This window comes from Micropterus dolomieu, unplaced genomic scaffold (genome assembly GCF_021292245.1).
Source record: "Micropterus dolomieu isolate WLL.071019.BEF.003 ecotype Adirondacks unplaced genomic scaffold, ASM2129224v1 contig_12519, whole genome shotgun sequence".
Lineage (NCBI taxonomy): Eukaryota > Metazoa > Chordata > Actinopteri > Centrarchiformes > Centrarchidae > Micropterus > Micropterus dolomieu.
Genome location: NW_025741505.1, coordinates 1 through 15,356, shown reverse-complemented (window position 1 = coordinate 15,356; position 15,356 = coordinate 1). Strand labels below are relative to the sequence as shown.

At 41.3% G+C, this 15,356-nt stretch overlaps 1 protein-coding gene across 1 annotated transcript in view; it reads right to left on the bottom strand.

Moving 5' to 3' along the window:
- The window catches only part of LOC123966078 (receptor-type tyrosine-protein phosphatase mu-like), a 25,091-nt gene extending 9,972 nt beyond the window's left edge, over positions 1-15,119 (bottom strand). The window contains exons 1-2 of the mRNA XM_046042316.1: positions 15,102-15,119; positions 10,744-10,934 (exon numbers count right to left, since the gene is read on the bottom strand). Of these exons, the coding sequence (XP_045898272.1) occupies positions 10,744-10,920 (177 nt within the window). The 5' untranslated portion in view covers positions 10,921-10,934; positions 15,102-15,119. The remainder of the gene's footprint in view (positions 1-10,743; positions 10,935-15,101) is intronic.
- Positions 15,120-15,356: the final 237 nt, after the last annotated feature.

Sequence of the window (15,356 nt, the reverse complement as noted above, 5' to 3'; positions counted from 1 at the left end):
TTTGCATGTCTTTGTGGTTTTGTTTCTCTTTGTGGTAATATTTTGCATGTCTTTGTTGTTTTGTTTCTCTTTGTGGTAATATTTTGTGTCTCTTTGTTGGTTTGTGTCTCTGTGGTAATATTTTGTGTCTTTGTTGGTTTGTGTCTCTGTGGTAATATTTTGTGTCTTTGTTGGTTTGTTTCTCTTTGTTGTTTTGTTTCTCTTTGTGGTAATATTTTGCATCTCTTTGTTGTTTTGTTTCTCTTTGTGGTAATATTTTGCATCTCTTTGTTGTTTTGTGTCTGTGGTAATATTTTGCGTCTCTTTGTTGTTTTGTTTCTCTCTGTGGTAATATATTGTGTCTCTTTGTTGTTTTGTGTCTCTGTGGTAATATTTTGTGTCTCTTTGTTTTGTTTCTCTTTGTGGTAATATTTTGCATGTCTTTGTTGTTTTGTTTCTCTTTGTGGTAATATTTTGTATCTCTTTGCTGTTTTGTTTCTCTTTGTGGTACTATTTTGTATCTCTTTGTTGTTTTGTGTCTCTGTGGTAATATTTTGTATCTCTTTGTTTTGTATCTCTTTGTTGTTTTGTGTCTCTGTGGTAATATTTTGTATCTCTTTGTTTTGTATCTCTTTGTTGTTTTGTGTCTCTGTGGTAATATTTTGTATCTCTTTGTTGTTTTGTGTCTCTGTGGTAATATTTTGCATCTCTTTGTTGGTTTGTGTCTCTGTGGTAATATTTTGTATCTCTTTGTTTTGTATCTCTTTGTTGTTTTGTGTCTCTGTGGTAATATTTTGTATCTCTTTGTTGTTTTGTGTCTCTGTGGTAATATTTTGCATCTCTTTGTTTTGTATCTCTTTGTTGTTTTGTGTCTCTGTGGTAATATTTTGCATCTCTTTGTTGTTTTGTGTCTCTGTGGTAATATTTTGTGTCTCTTTGTTTTGTTTCTCTTTGTGGTAATATTTTGCATGTCTTTGTTGTTTTGTTTCTCTTTGTGTTAATATTTTGCATCTCTTTGTTGTAATATTTTGTGTCTCTTTGTTGGTTTGTGTCTCTGTGATAATATTTTGCGTCTCTTTGTTGGTTTGTGTCTCTGTGATAATATTTTGCATCTCTTTGTTGTTTTGTTTCTCTTTGGTAATATTTTGCATCTCTTTGTTGTTTTGTTTCTCTTTGGTAATATTTTGTGTCTCTTTGTTTTGTTTCTCTTTGTGGTATTTTTGCATCTCTTTGCTGTTTTGTGCCTCTGTGGTAATATTTTGTATCTCTTTGCTGTTTTGTTTCTCTTTGTTGTAATATTTTGTATTTCTTTGTTGTATTGTGTCTCTGTGGTAATATTTTGCATCTCTTTGTTTTGTGTCTGTGGTAATATTTTGCGTCTCTTTGTTGTTTTTTTTCTCTTTGTGGTAATATTTTGTATCTCTTTGTTGTTTTGTGTCTCTGTGGTACTATTTTGTGTCTCTTTGTTGGTTTGTGTCTCTGTGGTAATATTTTGTGTCTCTTTGTTGGTTTGTGCCTCTGTGGTAATATTTTGTGTCTCTTTGTTGGTTTGTGCCTCTGTGGTAATATTTTGTATCTCTTTGCTGTTTTGTTTCTCTTTGTGGTAATATTTTGTGTCTCTTTGTTGTTTTGTGTCTGTGGTAATATTTTGCGTCTCTTTGTTGTTTTGTTTCTCTCTGTGGTAATATATTGTGTCTCTTTGTTGTTTTGTGTCTCTTTGTGGTAATATATTGCGTCTCTTCGTTGTTTTGTTTCTCTTTGTGGTAATATTTTGTGTCTCTTTGTTGTTTTGTGTCTGTGGTAATATTTTGTGTCTCTTTGTTGTTTTGTGTCTGTGGTAATATTTTGCGTCTCTTTGTTGTTTTGTGTCTCTGTGGTAATATTTTGCGTCTCTGTGGTAATATTTTGTATTTCTTTGTTGTTTTGTGTCTCTGTGGTAATATTTTGCGTCTCTTTGTTGTTTTGTTTCTCTTTGGTAATATTTTGCGTCTCTTTGTTGTTTTGTGTCTGTGGTAATATTTTGTGTCTCTTTGTTGTTTTGTGTCTCTCTGTGGTAATATTTTGTGTCTCTTTGTTTTGTTTCTCTTTGTTGTTTTGTTTCTCTTTGGTAATATTTTGCGTCTCTTTGTGGGTTTGTGTCTCTGGTAATATTTTGTGTCTCTTCGTTTTGTTTCTCTTTGTTGTTTTGTGTCTGTGGTAATATTTTGCGTCTCTTCGTTGTTTTGTGTCTCTGTGGTAATAATTTGTCTCTTTGTTGTTTTGTGTCTCTTTGAAGTTGTTTTGTGTGCTTATGATCCTTCTAATGTCTCTTTGTAGTTGTTTAATTTTTTTCACTTCATGGTTATCGTCAACTCTTTCTTGTTTTGCAACTCTCTGAAGTAATTTTGCGTCTCTTTTAAGTAGTTTTTTGTCTCTTAGTGGTCGTTGTTTTGTCTCTTTTTGTGGTTGTTTAAATTGACAGTCAACATTTCCTTGTTCATTAAAAATGTTTCCTTATATTGATAACAGCCTTTATCCACATGTATCTGTGTATCATAACTGCTGGGTGCGTTGAGGGAGCTCACACAGACTTTGAGCCGCAGCAGGTTTCCTGGGTCGCTCATTAAAATGCCTGCAGACAGATGTGTGTGACAGCAGTCTAACAGCTCCAGACATCCATCAAACTGACAGGTGAGTGATGCCACACACACACACAGGTCTGCATGATTGACAGCGAGGAACAAAGGGAGGAAAAAGAAAAGAATCGAAGGAACGAATGAACTAATGACTGCTGGCAGCGACTGTGTTTTCACTTCAGCTTATTTCAGACGCTGAAGCTACCTGTCCCCTTAAACCACCAACAACCTCCTGCTCTCATTGAAAAGGTCAAAGGTCATGTCTTCTATGACCTAAACAGAGGTTTGAAATCACATGGGCTTGTTCAGCTCATTCATTACACGCTGTACGATGAAACAGACGTGTTTAAGGGTGCTTAAATTAACTGAAAGCCTCTTTCAGACCTCGATGTAAGCCACAGAAACTTCAGTTGTCAGTGTGGGAAATATGCTGTGATTGGATGATTTGGTATAAACCCAGACTCTCTATGTTCTCCCAAAATAGGTTCACAGACACAGCAGACAAAAGGTTCTCTAGTAATCAGCTTCAATATGAAAGATGCTGTTTACAGTCTGTCTGCAGGCAGAAACACCACAGACATTTATTAACACAGACTGTTACTGCCAGAAAGCTGATGATGATGATGATGATGTCACCTCATTAAAGTATTTCAGCTGGCTAACTAGCCCGCAATTAGCTCTGACACACTTCGTGAATCTGAACGTTCAGTCACAATTTCATAAAAAGCTGATGGGCAAAAAGAATCCGAACTAAATTCGAAGTTTCATCAGAGCTTTTTAACCACATCGTACGGCCATCTAAGGGAGCACGGAAACTAGATCAATGTCGGTCATCAGTCCATGCACACAAGGCCGGATTAACAATGGGGAAGAGCACGCCGCTGCCCAGGAGTCTACAGTCAGTGTTACTACAAGGGGTTAAATGAAAACAGGCGCCTCATTAACTAGTTCATACGAAGAGATGAGTTGTATAAATATTTACAGACACCAGGTGGAACCAAAGGTGGAACTGGTTGATTAACGGTAGCATGCTAATACCTGAGCCGCTGAGAGTGAAGAGTAAAAGAGGTCATTTGTACAGTCAACATCTCTGACCTGAAACCGTTGAGACGATCCTGAAGTTTAAATGGTGCAAACTGATTTAGAGAATCAGTAGTTGGAAGCAGGTTGGTCATTACTGAGAACTGAGGAGGACTTTATGTTCAGACTGAAGGACTCATGAGGACCTGCTGCAGCCAACACATTCTCACTCCCAACTCGACACATATGATCACTTGGTCAAAACCCTTTAGGGCTCAAGTTAGCAACAATGAATATCCAATATGCATCTGGTTAGACTTTCAAAATAAAAGTACCTGTTAATGTTGTGAAACGTTGCCATTTGGTTAGCTTTAGGAAAAGATCCTGGTTTGGGTTAAAATGACTACGTTACGTACGTCAGTTAACTTACATAAGTTAAGTAATGTATCTTGCGTAACTCAGGCAATGTACGTAACTTAAACATTCAGTGTTGACTTTTTGTTTCACACAGGACACTGACACCAGTCTCCTGGTTGATAGTCTGGTTTCTGGTCCGACCCAACAGCCTCCTTACTCTGACTTTTCTTTTAAATATCCTACATCTACCTTTAGCGTACATAAATGACGCTACAGGGTTTCCCCCAGCGTGTTACGATATGATGCCAGCAGGTCTCGACCATGCGTCCATGTGTGACGAGCTGGAGGTGAGAACAGGTTTCTGCAGCTCAGTCCAGATTTAAGGAGTGTGAATTGGTTTTGGTATTTTAATTAATTTGTTTAAGAAGCTGATTCACTTCTTTAGAATATGAACTGAGAAAATTCTTTATTATTGCTCAGCGATGGAAGAAGTATCAGATCTGAAGTTAAATTTGAAAGAAAAATAATTTAATTAAATTTTACTGGAGTAGACTGTGAGAAAGTTTTGATGTTCAGTCATTAATTTGTCAGTTGCTCATTGATAATAACGAATCGATCGTGTGTGTGTTGATTTGTAACTTAATGCGGAGGTGTGTCAGACGCTGGACCTCCTTGTTCCTGCTTCTCTCAAACACCACGGACCCAAAAACAAATGAATCAAACAGCATCCTGTGAAATGTTTCCGATCAAACCAACATGCTGGTCTGGCTGCTAGCGACAGAGGGATGGAAGCTAACGTTCACTGAGGGAGGTGTACAGAAACATGGTGAGCCCCAGTCTTGTGTTAGCATTAATGCTACATTCAAGTCCAGTGGTAACCATCGCTGTCTCTGAAAAACCTGTTAAACAGACAAACGTCACGGTGTGTTTGTCTTTCAAAGAAACAGGTGGTTACCGTGGTGTCTCTAACGTAATGCTAATACAAACTGAGGCTAGGTGAATCTAAGCTAACAGGCTACAGTGCTAAAGGGGTGTGTTTGTGTGTTGGGCGTTAGCTAGTGTCTAGTCTCTAATCAGGTTGACAAGAACACAGGATGTTAAGAATCTGAAAGCCAAAAAGGCGTCTTACCTCATTAAGCTGTCCAATCAGATTAATTAGTAAAGGAGAAGCATGGAGGGAGATAACAATCAGCTCACTACTGCAGCACTTTACATCAGTAATCAATAAAAGACAGGAGTCTGGTTTAAAGAAGGATTAAAACCACAAGAAAACATCTTTGGTTTCTAAATTCTAACTTTCTGGTCCAAATTTCTTTTCACATTTTGTTTTGAAAATCCAGACTTTATACTGAAAATCCTCAGAATAACACCAGAGAGTCTTTTCATGTGGCCCAGATCCTCTTCCAGAGATACTAATAAATGCTGTGCACATGATTTATTGAAATGATCAGAGTGAAAAGGCATTAAAAAACTAAAGAACGAGCCCTCTGAGCTGCTCGCGACTCCACGAAACAACCACACAGCAGATGTTATTTAACATTAATGAAACATTCAGCGTTCATGGAATCTCTTTAAATAGTCAAACATCAGTTACATGTGTAGATTACAGAAAACAAACCAAAGGTAGAACAAAAGAACAGATTTTCAATAGGATCAAAATTCAAACACATTTAATTTCCAGTATCACCAGTAGCACCAGCCCGATCTCTGCTCCGGTCAGACTTTTATTCATCTGATGAGTTCCTCATGTGCGTTAGTTCAACAGGAGGAACGGTGTGTTTGACATAAAGATAATAACTTCTAAGACATTTCCTGAAAAGAACCCAGGGGTCCAGACTGCCATTTGTAAGAGTGTGCAAGTTAAAGTTTCATGCGGTCGCGTTTGAGCGAGTGTGAGGTGATCATTAGCGGTGCGACCATTTCACTCGCAAATGCCCCTAAAGTGCGAGCACACTGTGCGTAATCCGCCCCGCCTCTAATCATTACAGTCTGACTGGCGGCCGGACGCCAGGGCAGCTGAGGCGGTGACACAGAAGACAACAGGGAGAAGATAAGGAAGGTTTATGTTTGGCTAGCTGGACGTTTAGCTCTATCAGCTGCCTTTTGTTTAAACACAAGGTCACTTTTCAACAACCAACCAATCACAGCCTGGATGGGGTGGGTCATTAAAAACGTTTGACATGCTACAGAAAACTTTCAAATGTTGAACTCGTTATCACTTAGCATTAACGTATTAGAGACTAACCCGACCAGCATGTAGAGCATTTCACTAGATTTAATGAATAAGGAATAAAGAAGGATTTAATGAATAAAAACTGTCTGGATGACAGAGTAATAGTGAACTATATAGTATACTAATATATAAAAATATAATCAATACAGTAACTTTTTACTAACAGTATATATTAACATATTTTTATTTAATATTGTAATATTATACTGACACACTAATTTCTCCTAGTTCCTCCTCCAGGTTATGGATTGAGCCGTGTTTTACACATAGGAGGAATTTGCTGTGGTGATAAGGTTCTACACGCAGAAAAACATACAGTCAACATAAATAAATGTAGAAATATATAAATATGGAATGGAAGCTCTATCTTGTATAAATAGTGTAAATCTGCTGTCCCCTCAAAATAACACATCACGCAGCCATTAATGTCTAAACTGCTGGCAACTAAAGTGAGGACACCCCTAAGAGAAAAGGGATCAAAGACTCAATATTCTGTGGGGCCACCATTATTCTCCAGCGCTGCCTTAACCCTCATGGGCCTGCAGTTCAGCAGAGCTTCACAGGTTTCCACTGCAGTCCTCTTCCACTCCTCCATGACAACATCACGGAGCTGGTGGCTGTTAGAGACCTTGAGGTCCTCCAACTTCCGTTTGAGGACGCTCCACAGATGCTCAGTAGGGTTCAGGTCTGGAGACATGTTGGCCAGTCCATCACCTTTACCCTCAGCTTCTTTAGCGAGGCAGCGGTCGTCTTGGAGGTGTGTTTGGGGTCGTTATCATGTTGGATTGCTGCCCTGCGGCCCGGTCTCTGAAGGAAGGGGATCTGGTCTGCTTCAGTATGTCACAGTACATGTTGGCATTCACGGTTCCCTCAGTGAGCCGGAGCTCCCCAGTGCCGGCAGCACTCATGCAGCCCCAGACCAGGACACTCCCACCACCATGCTGGACTGTGGGCAGGACTCACTTGTCTTTGTCCTCCTCACCTGGTTGCCGCAACACACGCTTGACACCATCTGAACCAGATAAGTTTATCTTGGTCTCATCAGAACACAGGACCTGGTTCCAGTAGTCCATGTCCTCAGTCTGCTGGTCTTCAGCAAACTGTTTGCAGCTTTCTTGTGCATCGTCTTTTGAAGAAGCTTCCTTCTGGGTCGACAGCCATGCAGACCAGTTTGATGCAGGCGTATGGGCTGAGCCCTGACAGGCCGACCCCCCCACCCCTTCAACCTCTGCAGCAATGCTGGCAGCACTCAGACGTCTGTTTCCCAAAGACAACCTCTGGATGTGACGCAGAGCACGTGCACTCAGCTGCTTTGGTCGACCATGGCGAGGCCTGTTCTGAGTGGAACCTGTCCTGGTGAACCGCTGTATGGGTCTTGGCCACCGTGCTGCAGCTCAGTTTCAGGGTCTTGGCGGTCTTCTTACAGCCTCGGCCATCTTTATGTAGAGCAGCCGTTCTTTGTTTCAGATCCTCAGAGTTCTTTGCCATGAGGTGCCATGTTGAACTTCCAGTGAGCAGTATGAGGGAGTGTGAGAGCGATAACACCAAATTTAACACACCTGCTCCCTGTTCACACCTGAGACCTGGTAACACTAACGATTCACATGACACCGGGGAGGGAAAACAGCTGATTGGGCCCAATGTGGACATTTTCACTGAGGGGTGTCCTCACTTTAGTATCCAGCGGTTTAGACATTAATGGCTGTGTGATGTGTTATTTTGAGGGGACAGCAGATTTACACACTCACTACTTTACACTGGAGCAAAGGGTCATTTCTTCAGTGTTGTGGGTCAATGTCACTGGGTCAACACAGTTAAAGCTTGAAACATTGAACTTGCAGGGGCCGATGCCCCTCCCACTTGTTATCAGGGTCACTGACTAATACTTGTACCAAAACGAAAAAAAAGGGTGCGACCAACTGAGAAAGCTGCACCAGTGCTCCCAGTGGAAAAGTTAGTCTGGAGCCAAAAGTAAAGTACACATCCACCAGATCCAGATAAAAATATTTCAGACAAACGTAAAGTTTCTTTGATACGAAGATGCAACAAGTCCACTCATTCAAATGCTTTAAGGCGGGGCTAACTTGTCATTGACAGGTCTCTACCATGGCGACCTGTTAATCAGGATAGAGGTGACTCGGATCTGCTGCTCCGTGTAAATTTAACCAGCGCCGCTGCAAAAGCTTATCAGGAGTTGGCTGCTCATTTTTCTGTTTTGTTTTAAGCATGTTTGTCGCTAGCCAAAATTAGCATTCCAGCTAATATCACAGTTAATGTGAATTACAGATGCACCTTGCTAACCAAGCTAGCTAGCTCCACCCTCTCGTCCAAATGTGGTCACGTCTGGCACCAAAAACAAAGATGGCGACGGCCAAAATACCAAACCAGAGGTAATCCATATAATCCAACGTGGGACACCACGGCGGCTACGTCAACTTCTTTTACACAGTCTGTGATTTAGCTGGAGGACGGTCTCACACTGGCAGGTATAGAACAGCAGGCGTGCAACGATACGTGCTGAAGCATGAGGCTTTAAAGATGGACTACCGAGATATGAACCGGTGTTAACTTTGGACCAAACCAGTCCACTGTCCTGGTCAGAGGTCACCGAGATGACGGAGCTTCTCCTGTAACGTCCTCTGCAGAACCTCTTCTTCAAGCCTGGACCCTCATCGAAGGGTTCACCTGCTTCCTTTCTGACTTGGAGAGTTTACAGTCTATGCAGCGCTACCTTATCTGGAAAACACCGATCACCTGATCAATCATTTATCTTGTTTACCCACACACACACACCACATTCATCTGGTATACAAACTGCAACTCCACCTTCTGAAGGTGTTTATTGTGTCTTCAGGGAGCGGCCGGTTGGTCTACATGATCAGATGGTGTGTGATTGATAACCCTGCACGGAGACAAACTGGTTCTCCAAACAAACCAGTTTGGAAACGTCGTCATTGGACAGTCAGACGGACAGAAACACTGAAGAACTCCTCACCACTAACTTTCTGCAAATGGAGGGTGAAAACACTCTGTGTGTGCGTGTGTGTGTGTGTGTGTGTGTACTCAGTATGTATAATGGATTAGCCCTGAGGGCAGCCCGCTAGCAGGCAGCCAGACCTGAACACACACACACACACGTACACACATTTATACACACACAGACACACACATATACACACACAAGCTATTCCCTGTTTTGGCCCATTAGCTGGAGGGAAGATCTATAATGTATGTCTGAGTGTGTGTGTGTGTGTGTGTGTGTGTGTGTGTGTGTGTGTGTGTGTGTTCAGGTAAGTAACATCCATTAGTAAATTTCTCCTGATGAAAACGGGTAAACATGTGGCGTGCACACACAGTGCTGCTGTTATTGAACATTTCTGTTTTCTGTCTTGTTCTTCCCTCCTCTCTCTGTCATCGCTGAAACGATTCATTGATCAATAAATTAATCAACAATATTTGAAATAATCATTAACGTCATTCATCAGTCAGCTTTTCTGTCTCAGTGAAGTGAATCTCAGTGAAGCCTCCTCAGACTTGTTGTTTTGACATTTTATGGATTAAATAATAACCGATATCTTGCGAAACTAGTTAATAGATTAATCAATAATGAAATTTATCCTCGTGTCGGTGGTTAGCTTGTTGCTGAGGTGTATTTTTAAAATGAATCCACCCATTGAAAACAGATAAACTGATCATAAAATGAATCATAGCTAGCGTTTAACGCCCTCGGAAACACATAGCCACCGTGTCCTGGTAAACAAACAGCTAGCAGCCAGGTAGCAACATGAAGCTAGCTGAACAACTGTGTAAATATTATGATGAATGTGTTTTTGTTTTTTCAGTCTGGTTTAGTAGAAGATAGAAGAGAGGTTAAATTAGGAGGGTCGTTTTCAGCCTTTTTGATGTTGGATTTATAAATTAAATTGATATATTGTAGACGTCTGCGTGTTGTTTATAAACTCTGATAATTAATCCAACACGTCTCTGCAGCGGCGTCCATGTTGATTCCACATTCAGACTTAAGAGCACATGAACACACACTGAAGTCAGAAGAATGACTTCACAACTCAGGGAATGGGACCATCCGAGGAGCACCTGAATGCACCGTGAGCCGCTGGTTGCAATTCCCAACCGTCACCACTAGATGTCACTACATTTACATTTACTTTTATTCATTTAGCTGACACTTTTATCCAAAGCGACTTACAGTTGCTATATGTGTCAGAGGTCGCACGCCTCTGGAGCAACGAGGGGTGTCATTGTCGACATAATGGTGGTTGGGTCACAGTGGGGAATTGAACCCGGGTCTATCACACCAAAGGCATTTGTCCTATCCGTTGAACCATCACCACCCCACCACTAACACTTACACACTGAACCTTTAACATAAGTATGAAAACATGAACGCCTTCCCTTAATGAAAGAGGTCTTCATCCTGTGTGTGTGGTTCTGGGTACGCTACCCTCGACTCCAGGAAACTAGTCTATGTGCTGTTTCCAGCCATAAATAACTGAGTGAGTTTGTGTGCATCCTCCTCACCTCGTACTCCTCCTTGAAGCCGTAACCTTCGGCGCATTTCATCTGGGTGATGTGCTGCAGCAGGTCGGCCACTCGGATGGCCGGATGCAGCTGACCCGTCTGATAGGGCAGCGCCTCGCGCTCCGACTCCCTCTGCTTGTAGTGGGACTGGACCAGGCTGCTGGTTTCACTGGTCATAGTGTGACTGTCGTCTGGAGGAGGAACAGAATATGACAAACAGGTCAGACTGAGGCTGTAGCCAGAGGACCGCTGGACAGACAGACAGTCAGAACCGTGTGATGCAGATATGATGTTCATGTTGGATGGCATGGACTCGACGTGAATTCACTTTTGTCTCCTTTCGTTTAGGTACATTTATAGAAAAAAAAAGTTCAGTTATTTGTCCAAGTAAAGGTTAAAATCAAGGGCAGCTGGACTTGGCTGAAGATACTGGAAGACGTTTCGTCCTTTGGACGAGAGACTAAAGTTCTGACAAAGGTTCTGGCGAACTGAAGAAGACTCTTGGATGAGAGACAAAACGTCCTCAAGTATCTTTAACCAAGTCCAGCTGCCCTTTCCTTGGATAACTATGACCTGGATGACAGAGAACCTGCACAGACATCTTCAGACACCTTCTGGGCCGACACTGTACAGACGAAGCCTGGTTTTAGCTCTGTATTGTTGGTCCCAGACTTAATTCAGAATCAGACCAAACTTCCACCAGATTATCTGTCGCTTCGTGTTCGAGACGAATTCCCAGAGCAGTCGCCTCTGATTTCTGGTAGGTTGGACTCTTTGGGCAGTTTAAAAAGTCCTGATCCGAGTTCCCAACATGGCTGCTGTTACCTGTTGTAACCTGTAGAAAGTAGGGCTGTTTTTTTTTTAGCTGTATCCGCATGCAGGAGTAAATCTGCTTACTGTATTCGAATCCCTCGTAAAATCTAATTAACTTTCAACATTTAAAAGCAGCGGGAGTTAAAAATAATAAATAAATAACTCAAACTGGGATTTAGGTCTTTTTATCTGGATCTCTTTAGCTTTTAATTGATCATCTTAAAATATTGATCTGATTGATTGATAAACCTTTGGGTTAGGATAGCAAGCCAGCAGCTCTCATGATCAATGAACCTGATCTTGTTTGCTGGTCTGAAAGCTGATTTAAAACATTAAAAACCTTTAAAATATGTCATTTAATGTAAAATCTATAAACAATATTACAACATCTGCACAACAACGTCCCACTTCCTGTGTAGACAGGAAGTAAAGAGACAAAAGGGTGTTACAGCTTCAGATGTGTTGTTACCACAACAACCCTAGTGCATCAGATCACATGACTGGAGAGAGGATGGTGATTGGTGCTGGTTTCTTTTCACACTGCCGCCGCAGCTATCAATCACGGATCAATAATCTGATCCAACAAAAGGACTTTCAATCAAACCAATCTATTATATGAATCAGTTGCTGGTCCAGACCCAGTACAGGTCCTGGACCCATTACTGGTCCAGACCCAGCACAGCATGGTCTCAGTACTGACACTGGTCCCAGTACTGGTCTAGACCCAGTACAGCATGATCTCAGTACTGGTACCGGTCCCAGTACTGGTCCAGATGTGGTCCAGGTTCTCGGAGCTGCAGTGTGGAGAGAGCAGAGTTCAGAGTCCTGGAACAAAACAAACCTCTCTGGTGAACCGTTTACTGACATGTGACCCAGGGACATCAAGGACTCTGACGTGAACATTTCAACAAAGACTCGATGGACAAACCTTCCACTACACTCTCTAACTCTGCTCTTATTGGCTAGCCTGGAGGCTGACTGACCAATCTGAAACTCTCTATCCCAAACAGCCCAACCAATCATGGCGAGGGCGAGGAGATGGGCAATTTGATGGAGGTGGCGGTTTGTGGAGGACGGGTGAGACAACCACAACAACGACAACGGCAACCAATCAGAAAAAAGAGAGATGGGCAGAGCTGAAAACTGATTGGTTCGAGGTGAAATGGTGGGAGGAGTTGGGGAAAGTGATGTCACAATTTCACATGGGGGTTAAAATGAGGCTAATTGATGACAACAGCGGGTGGTGGGTGCGGCTCCATGCGCAGTGGTGACAGACACCCCCCCAACATGAGTCCCGCCCCTTATCCCCAAATTTAACCACTTACCATTAATGGGCACTTTACACAGAGAAAGATAGAAGAGAAGAAGAAGAGAGAGGAGACAGGGTATAAGCAACAACTTTAGCTTTAGCCTGCTACTGCTAACACACAGCTAGCATGAATCAATCAGCAACTAGCACTGTCTATGTGTACTTGTCACAACTAGCAGCAACCGCCTAGGCTAACCTAGCTAACCCGGCTAACCTGGCTAACTGGACCCTAAACGTAGGACTCCTCAGCTAACGTCCCAACCCCCGGCCTGAAGACAGATCAGCTAGGAGAGAGGACAAACAGGAACCTAAGCAACAGTTTGCTGTAACGTTCCTTCACTTGGACATTAAACTAGCCTAGCAGCACATGTAGCGCAGCAGTTAGCATCCGATTTTGGTTCACTTTCCACGAGCGAAACACAGATCAGCAGTCTGTTCTTGATTTATTTCAGAGTTTATATATCATCTAGATCAGTCTCATTATTTTTGTAACCCTGTTTATTAGAAATTAATTTGTTTGTTAGTTTTTTCACCTGTTGTCGATTTAGATAAACACTTTGGTTAGGCTTCAGGAAACATGATCCCTTCAATGTTATTAAAGTCAACCTCTGTCACAGTTTTGGGGTTTTGTTTCCTGTTTTGTTTTGAAGTTACCAGTCCTTGTTCCTGCCTGTGTCTTCCCTGTTGCTTACCTGATGTGTCTCACCTGTGTTAATCAGCCTGCCTGCTTGAGTTGGTATATATAGTCCGTGTTTCCTTCCTGGTTTTGTAGGACCGTCTGTCTTTCTCTTTTTGGATTACTGTGTTATTTCTGTTTGAGTCTGAATTGAGTCCTGCCTGTCTCTTACTGTGGATTTGTTTAGTCTTAAGTTTCGGACTTGACTGACGTTTAGTTCCTTGCATCCCAGCTGTGTTGGTTTATTCACCAGTATTTCTGGGTTTGGGTCCAATAATATGTTCAGTGTTCCTAACTTTGATTTAAAAAACATAATTAAGGCGCATTACATTTGCTGTTACAGTTTAATGTTTTTTGTGTAACCATATGATTTAGGGATCTTTAAGAATTGTGACCAAGATATGACACTGTTTCTAAATTCCCTCACATGTATTTGACATCTACTTTGACTTCATGTTATTGATTAATAAAAATTTAAATAATCTTTATTTACAGGCCTGCTTTGGGGGAATATTCATATGAAATCCTATAAAATAAAACACAGACGAATGAACCAGAGACTATGCAGATCTTTGGTTTTAGTTGTCAACACCTTTTCAGCTGTGTCCTGTTCTTCTTCTGTTTGTGATTAAAGGTACGATATTTGGAACAGACACGGGAGGTTAAGCTGGCTTAGCACAGCATTCTTGATTTGTTTGTTTGACTTAGCTTAGCTTCCTGCTCATTTTGTGTTAAATAAAAATAATCTGAAAATCAACAAACATCTGCAACATCCAAGAATCACAACCAAGACGTCCAGAGTGTAAAAGAAGCTGCTAGCAGGCCCTCTGACTGACTCTGGTTTTAAATGGTTAGTTTGTTTTCCTCCCCCCAGTCCACGTGGGCGTGTTGTGTCCATGCAGAGGTTGGAGGTCACAGACAGACGTGACGTCAACACGACACGCAGGAATGTTGTGGATGTGGGGATGGAGTGAAGCCCACCGTTGTTTAAAAAAAAAAAAAAAAAAAAAAAAAAATAAATGTTAAAAAATAATAAAAACACATTTAAAACATACTAAAAATTATATTTATTTTTGAAATAAAAAATAAATTACAAAATTGTTTAAAAAACAAACAAAATGAATAACTAAGATTTTAAATTAAAATTCAATAATAAAATTGGAAAAAAAAATTTATCAGAAAGGAAAACTTAAAGCAAAATCTCTTTAAGGGGTAATCAATATAGAATTATTATTAAAATTAAATCAATATATTAATTAAAGATGGAGGATTTGGAGAATAAAAATAAAACTTTAAACAAAATACTTTTAAATATTTTGAACATAAAAAAACAGAAGAACTAAAAGCAGCCGAACAAGAAGCAAGCAGGGATGGATGGAAGCCAAAATATCACTCTCTCTTTCTCATTCTCTCCATCCTCATCTCCATCCTTTCACCTGTCTTCTCTGTCTCACCTGTCTGTCCACTCCCTGTCTGTCTATCTACTTCCTGTCTGTCTACCTGTGCAGGTTGTTGGGGGTTTTTTTGTCCTACAGAGGAAAGAAAGGAAAAGTGTCTCACCCAGAATGGCCGTCGGTACGAAGGGATCTACCGTCAGGACACATCAGCAGCAGACAGAGACACAAAGAGAAAGACACAGGACAAAGGGAAAAGAAAAGAAGAAGGAAAAGTCAGCCCCCCATATCTGTGTGTACGTATCCAGCTGATTTGGCTGAATGTCGGTACACTCGGCTGATTGTCGACACACTCGCCTGAATGTCGGCTGAATGTTGGGACATTCTTATGAACGTCGGCAGACTTGGCTGAACATCGGTA